Genomic DNA, 6,987 nt, shown 5'->3' with positions numbered 1-6,987 from the left:
TATCCCTTGACAATTGCTGAATGGGTATAAAACATCGAGTTAAACTGCCTGTTATGCGTTTCTGGGCAGGTGTCCAAAAGCGCTGGGCACTCGGCAGCTCCCATGGCCTCAGCGGAAACCCAGATCGTGCTGAGCCCCCTGGCCAGGGGTGGCTGTCGTCCGTCCTGGTCTGAGCTTTGCACGGAGCAGGGCACTGCTCTTGACGCTGGGCCAAAGCCCTGGATCCAGAGGCAATGAAGACACTAAGGGAACGGGTTGTCCAAGAACAACATCCCTGTGTCACACGGTGACATGCTACAGGCTACATTTCTATAGGAATTTCTGTAACTTCAGGTTTATACAAAACATTTTGAGGAAAATGGAAAATGTCTCCCTCAATTTTCCTATTACTAGAAAAAGTTCAGGTTATAACTGAAAATGTTTTGGTGTGTTTGCTGCGTTTGTCGGCACTTTGGGAAGTCTCAGTGTTTGTGGTTCTCTCTTTTCCACAGAAGAAAAGCAAAAAAACAATTTTCCTGCCTTTACATGCAGGTGTGAAGGGCGGCAGGACTACTGCAGCGTGCTCACCAACACCGCACATCTCTTTTGGGGAGCGGGTCATCTGACGCAGGTAGGCAAAACACCTGCCTTTTAACACAGGACAAAAAGGAGATTAATTGCTCCATAAAGTTAAAAAACTAATAGAAAAATAGGTGATTTCAGTCCAAAACACTTATGTGAAGGCAGAGGCAGGATCTAGCTGTACAGCATATGGAAACTAGCCATACTTAAAGGAAAGGATATATTGCACTGGGACAGCAAAGAACTGCGAAGCTATGAAGAAGTGGAGAAAGAAAGACAGGAAGATAGAACTGTGCTGGAAGCTGCCGGAGAATGAACCTCTTGGGCAGAGCACCGGCTTGCTAAGCCCCTGGGACTGGGAGCAAAAAGCCCTTTACAGCTCTTTGCAGTACTCTGGTGAGGAAAGCAACATGTCTTTGGAAAACTTTAACTCCAATAGCTATTTCTGCTTCACACTAGAACATCTTCTCAGATGGAACTTGGTCTAACTGGTTGGCTGGAAAGGAGACAAAAGTGCAACACATTTCTACAGCTTGCAAGGAGCAATGAGTTCCTTTGTTTTGGGAAAGATTGAACAAGTGTCGAAGAAATAGATAACACTGCAGCATGTTGACATTTTGATAACTCCTCTCTTTGTTGCAATAAGAGTTTGCCTATTATCAGATGTTAATATTTTATTCTTGCTATCAAAGACGTGAGTTGCTCTATTCTCATCTTAATGCCCCGCTAAGGACGCAAACTTCTCAAACTCCTCGTGGACCAAAACACAAAGAAACTGTTGATGCTGGGGACAAAGGTCATAGTAATGGAAAATGGAGGTCAGCAGATAAGAGGGTGAGTCTCTGCTTTCCAGGTATAAAACCTGGGAGTCTGGGCAGGAGACTTCCTGCTGCCGTCTCTGAGACTGTGTACACACCACCGGACGATTCCTGAACCATGAAGTGGCTCATCCTGGCCCTGGTGTGCCTCCAGCTCTCCGAGGGGCTTGTGAGGTAGGTTTCCTGGAGCGGACGCTGCAAGAATAAATGTGAGAAGAATTTAGATAATAGAGACCAGCTGACCAGCTGCATTTTTAACAGCGCGTGTGCTGCACTGCTTCCCCAGAGCTCTAACCAAGGCTACTGCCTTTCCTTATGAATCTTGCTTCGTGTATCTTCATGGATCATCGTGGCTGCACCAGCTCCAGTCCTAGTCCGGGCTGTGTCCCTTGCTTGGAGGGGAGTTGCCCAGAGCAGTACGAAGCAGCCGAGCGGAGGGAAGCCCATCATGCCAGGGGATTCATTCGGGGAGCCCAATTTGGAAAGGTCCACATGTTCTACTGACTCCCTGCTTTTTATATTTTTTTGCTCTGTGCAGAATCAAGCTGAAGAAACTCAGGTCTATTCGGGAGGAAATGAGGAGGGCAGGAGTGCTGGAGGACTACTTGAAAAAAATTAAATATGATCCAGCCATGAAATATCACTTCAATGAGGACTCTGTTGTGTATGAGCCAATGGCCAGCCATCTGGATGTGAGTACTGCAGGTTCTTCTCTCTTTGTTTGCCTGTCCATCACATCTCATTCCCCTCTTTCTTTCCAGCTGTTAAAGCAATCTGCTTACTCACAGGCCACTAGGAGCGTGGGATTTCTTTTCTTCACTTTTTTTTATGCTTCTACAGAAGACTTTAGAAAAGTTTTCCCCAGCTAAGTCAGCTGCCTAAGAAAAGCGATACATTTCTATAGAAACCTTCGTCACTCAGATTGACCTGGCTAAACCACATGATCGATTTTTGTGACACAAGTCAACAAAATGCAGCGCACACTCTTCTTGCACCTGGAAAAGGTCTGTATGTTTTGGTTTGTGAGCACTGAGAAGTTTGAAAAGAAATCGAATATGGCCTGATGAACAAAAGGATTATTTAATATTACTATGTTTGGGAGAAAAAAGCATGGTTGGCATTCAGTCCCTTCCCACCTACGTTGTTATTTGTAAGTCAGCTTGGCGTGTTCTCCAGCAGCTCTGTGGAGTGCGGTCGGCATCCTGGCACAGGGCTGGGAGGCAAAAGTCTGATTCTGTTCCTGATCCCTGGGCTAACACTCCACCCTCAGAGAGGTCCTCTCTTTTCTGCAGTCCTCCTACTTTGGGGAGATCAGCGTTGGGACCCCTGCACAGAGCTTCCTGGTGCTCTTCGACACTGGCTCCTCCAACCTCTGGGTGCCATCCGTGTACTGCCAGACAGTGGCCTGCGGTGAGTATCTCCCGCTGCTGAAAGTGGCCGATGCTTGTTCTGTGTGAAACACCCTGAGAGAGACAGCATGTTCTGATCAGGCGAGGCAAATCGCAGTGCCAGACCCCAAATCATCCTGCACGCTGCTTGGGATAGCTGCTCCCCTCTATCGGCTAGTGCCCATCTGGTGCTTTCTTGGGAAATACACGTCAGATCCCTCTTCCCTTATGCAGTTGGCTAATGAAGATGTCCAAAGCCCTGCGGCCATTGTGAGCGTCCTCAGTGTGTTGACAATCACAATGCCTGTGTTTAAGATTTCCTGGCTAGACTGAGGGGCAAACAAAGCTACGAACCAGGGAGCTATTGTCCCAGTCTCCAGCAGATCTCATCTGATTATAACTCACTGACTGCGAGAGAGCAGTGGGGATTTAACGTGATGGGTTTGCTCACACTGGGTAGCTAATGTGGTTATGATCACAACAGCTGCTCCCTTGAGAGAGAGAGACAGATAAAACTGCACGCAAAAACCCTGTCTTAGAAATAACTGCAAGGCAGGCAAACACCCTGCTCTGTTATTCAAGACTTGTTCCCTCCCTGGGAAGTCGCTTTAGAAGCGTTATCCTGGCAGGGCTATCAGTGCGGCATTGATAGTTAAATCATACCGTGGGCAGAAGAGAACATGTCCAGGAGCTCGCTGTCTTCTCTCTCACGCAGCAAATCACGCAAGGTTCAACCCCAGCCAGTCCTCCACCTTCACCGACAGCGGTCAGACCTACACCCTCTCCTACGGGAGCGGCTCACTCACAGTGCTGCTGGGTTACGACACGCTAACGGTAAGTACACCTAACCCTGCACAGTCCTGCATCTTTGCGGGAGCTGTGTCCCTAGAAGCAGCTGAATACCGTGATGGAAAGAGCCTGAAGGATGGCTGAGGGCAGATCTCATGTCTTGTGTGGACAAGACTTGGGTAAACCAGGGCCTGAGTTGGGTAGAACCAACATAAGGTAGTCATTGCCACCTTAAATTACCCAGCTGTTTTTTTACTTTGTTTTAGTCAGCATGATTCCTGCTAATTTCCCCAGCTGCTTGGCAGTGTTTTCACCAGCTGTGACCTTGCAGTGTGCTTTATTTGGGCTTTTAGAGCAGTGGTCATCACGTCTGATCATTGCTCCAGTTTGACCTAAAAGCACAGGCTGAAGTTGGAGTTCCTTTCCCTCCAGATCCAGGGCATTACGGTCACAAACCAGGAGTTTGGGCTCAGTGAGGACGAGCCAACGCAGCCTTTCTACTATGCCAATTTTGACGGGATCCTGGGAATGGCCTACCCTTCACTGGCAGTGGGAGGAACGCCCACCGCTCTGCAGGGCATGCTGCTGCAGAACCAGCTGACCGAGCCCATCTTCAGCTTCTACTTCTCTCGGTAAAATCTGCCTGTGCATGCCTGCCTGCCAGGCTCTCAGCACACCCCATGCATGCCAGTCTCCCTCTGACTGTCCCCATGCAAGTTCTGTATGAATTTGTCCCTCACGAACCTATGTGTGTGGCACTGAATTACTGATCTCTGATACTCTCGCCCTGTGTTTTTGCAGCCAGCCCACCTATGACTACGGGGGAGAGCTCGTTCTTGGAGGAGTTGACACTCAGCTGTTCTCTGGCGAGATTACGTGGGCACCAGTGACCCAGGAGCTGTACTGGCAGGTTGCAATTGATGAGTGAGTTGCGTTCATACAACCACGCGTCAGTGTGATGGGCATGATTCACTCAGGGCAGCTCAGCCCCACCGTGCTGGAGGCTGGGTGAGAGCATGACAGCGCTGTCCTCCAGATAAATCGGAAGCTATTGCAGCACATGTGGCCCAAAGCAGTTTATGCACTGAATTTCAGAGGCTCCCTGGACTTTTAGATCCAGGTGAGAAAAGTTTGATTGCCACTGGGTTTTTGTAAGTGATGTCCTCCTGTTTCTCTTTCTAGATTTGCTATTGGAGAGTCAGCGACTGGCTGGTGCAGCGAGGGCTGCCAGGCCATTGTGGACACTGGGACATTCTTGCTCACGGTGCCCCAGGAGTACATGGCCTACTTCCTTGAGGCTGTGGGTGCCCAGGAGACCAGTTACGGTGTAAGTGTTGGAGCTGCTTTGGAGAAATGAAAGGAGCAGGGGGGAGGTTTGCATAGAAAGCAAGATATCCTGGGTTTGAGCAGATCTTGTAAAACTCGCATGGCATCTCAGGAGCATGATGCTGCAGGCTGCTTGCATGTAAGGGAGGGACATGGAGACATGGCACTGCCTGGACTTTATAAAGGGTATATTGGCCCTGTTTGGAGGGTTTGTAGTTAACACTCTCCTCTCCCAGTCAGTGCTGTTCTCTCTGTGCTGTTACAGCCATAATCTCCTCACCCTCTCTCCACAGTATGCAGTTAACTGCAATGAGGTCCAGAACCTGCCCACCATCACCTTCATCATCAACGGAGCTGAGTTCCCACTGTACCCCTCGGCCTACATCATCGATGTATGTATTACCTGCGCAGCTTCATCTTGCTAAGTCCTTAAGGGTCTGGAAAGGACCTGGTGTTTCTGAACAGACACTGATGTTCTCCGCCCATGTACAAGCAACTCCCCCCTAAACGCAATCTGGCTGGCAGGGTCTTGGTGTGTCTTTGGGATCTGACACCTCACTCCCTTTATTTTCCCCTTGCAGGACAACGGCTACTGCACTGTTGGGATTGAGGTCACCTACCTGCCGTCCCAGAATGGGCAGCCGCTCTGGATCCTGGGTGACGTCTTCCTCAAGCAGTATTATTCTGTCTTTGACATGGCTAACAACCGTGTCGGCTTTGCCCCCTCAGCGTAGAGGAATAGAGGAGCATCTGAACAGAAGATATTCAGTTGCCCTCCTGGCCACATACTCCTTAGTGAGCATTCGTAGAGTCCTATGGGATTTCTATGGACAAACCATCTCATTCTTTATGTGTCTGTACAGCCTCTCTGTCTCTCTGGGGTTTCTGTGTAAAAGTGTTCTCATCCTCTATTGCTGCAAATAAACGGTGGTGTCCCATAGTGTCTCTGGCCTTCTCCTGAGTTTGATGGGTGATGACTGAGCACAGACTGATGGGTTGTGTCTCTCTTAACTGCTCTTTCACCAGGGCGCTGCAGCAAGGTAAGTGCCATTATAAACTTCTGGGCAGATTTTCGCGAACTCAGCATGGAGAAATGGCAGGGAATCTGCCCCGGTCTGGTTCATATCTAAAATCAATTTATTTATGTTTCCTGCAAAGTGATATGACATGTTGTCAACCCTTAAAGGCTATGGGACCGAGTCTCAGGCTTTATCTTTAGTGAGTTATTTAATGCTTGCTTGGCAGTGCTCGAAGGTGGCAGTGATGAATGCTCTGTCCCCTCTGCAAGCCTTTCGGGACTCAGCCAGAGGCTGCAGATTTGTGCCTTGAAAATCAGCCAGCTGCCATCCCCCAAATTCCCTTCCTCAGCTGCACCTCCGTTCCTGTCCTTGTCCATAAGGACAGAAAGAGGGACAGGGTGTCCTGAGCCTGATTCCTGCAAGAGCTCCGCTTTGCAAGTAAGAAACACCGTGTGGGTCGCAGTGTGGGGGACAGGGGTCCCACAAGGGCACCGGGATTGGCCTTAAATGCCAACTGTGCAGCCATTGCACAGCTCTAAGTGCTCTTCTTCAGCGCTTTGGGGACAGGAGTTGCCCAAGGGATGCCAAGCACCAGGGTGCCTCAAAACGCCCGTTCTGCTCTGTGCTGTCAAACGCTGCTGCAGCTGCAACACTAGAACATGCTCTGCGTGTGCATTAACGGAGGCAATACAACTTCTTGCCTCCAGTCGCTACTTGTTGATAGGCTCTGCTAAGTCAGTTTGGAGAGATGCTTATCAGGACCTAATCGGGCAGATAGAGGGTTAGCCCCTGGCAGGGGAGATTGCTTTGCTTGCAGTTTGTGGTGACCTTGAAGCCACCATGGGGACATGCTGTCCTGTCTCTTGCTGCTGCTGGTACTTGCAGGGCCGGACTGGTCACTCCGATCACTTGAGGATAAAGCTGCAGAGACCCAGAAGCAGGGCTGGCTGTCCCCTGCCTCTGTCCCTCTTGCTGGGCGTTGGGAAACCTGCTGAGGGATACTCGGGAGAAGCGAATAATCTTCCTTGCAGATGGATAAGGTTTAACAAAGACCTATGATTACATCAGAGTCAAATGTGAGGCCAG

The 6,987-nt window shown here is 49.6% G+C and overlaps 1 protein-coding gene across 1 annotated transcript; it reads left to right on the top strand.

Annotated features, from left to right (window-relative positions):
* Positions 1–1,404: 1,404 nt before the first annotated feature.
* PGC (progastricsin) lies at positions 1,405–5,814 on the top strand. The gene is made up of 9 exons (XM_064498043.1): positions 1,405–1,553; positions 1,918–2,071; positions 2,672–2,789; positions 3,483–3,601; positions 3,989–4,188; positions 4,358–4,480; positions 4,739–4,883; positions 5,176–5,274; positions 5,464–5,814. The coding sequence occupies exons 1-9, from the start codon at positions 1,498–1,500 to the stop codon at positions 5,614–5,616; spliced, it is 1,167 nt and encodes a 388-aa protein (XP_064354113.1). The 5' UTR covers positions 1,405–1,497; the 3' UTR covers positions 5,617–5,814.
* Positions 5,815–6,987: the final 1,173 nt, after the last annotated feature.

This window comes from Dromaius novaehollandiae, chromosome 27, assembly GCF_036370855.1.
Source record: "Dromaius novaehollandiae isolate bDroNov1 chromosome 27, bDroNov1.hap1, whole genome shotgun sequence".
Classification (NCBI taxonomy): Eukaryota; Metazoa; Chordata; class Aves; order Casuariiformes; family Dromaiidae; genus Dromaius; species Dromaius novaehollandiae.
Note: the sequence above shows the minus strand (reverse complement) of the source record. Positions and strands in the feature narration are given on the sequence as shown.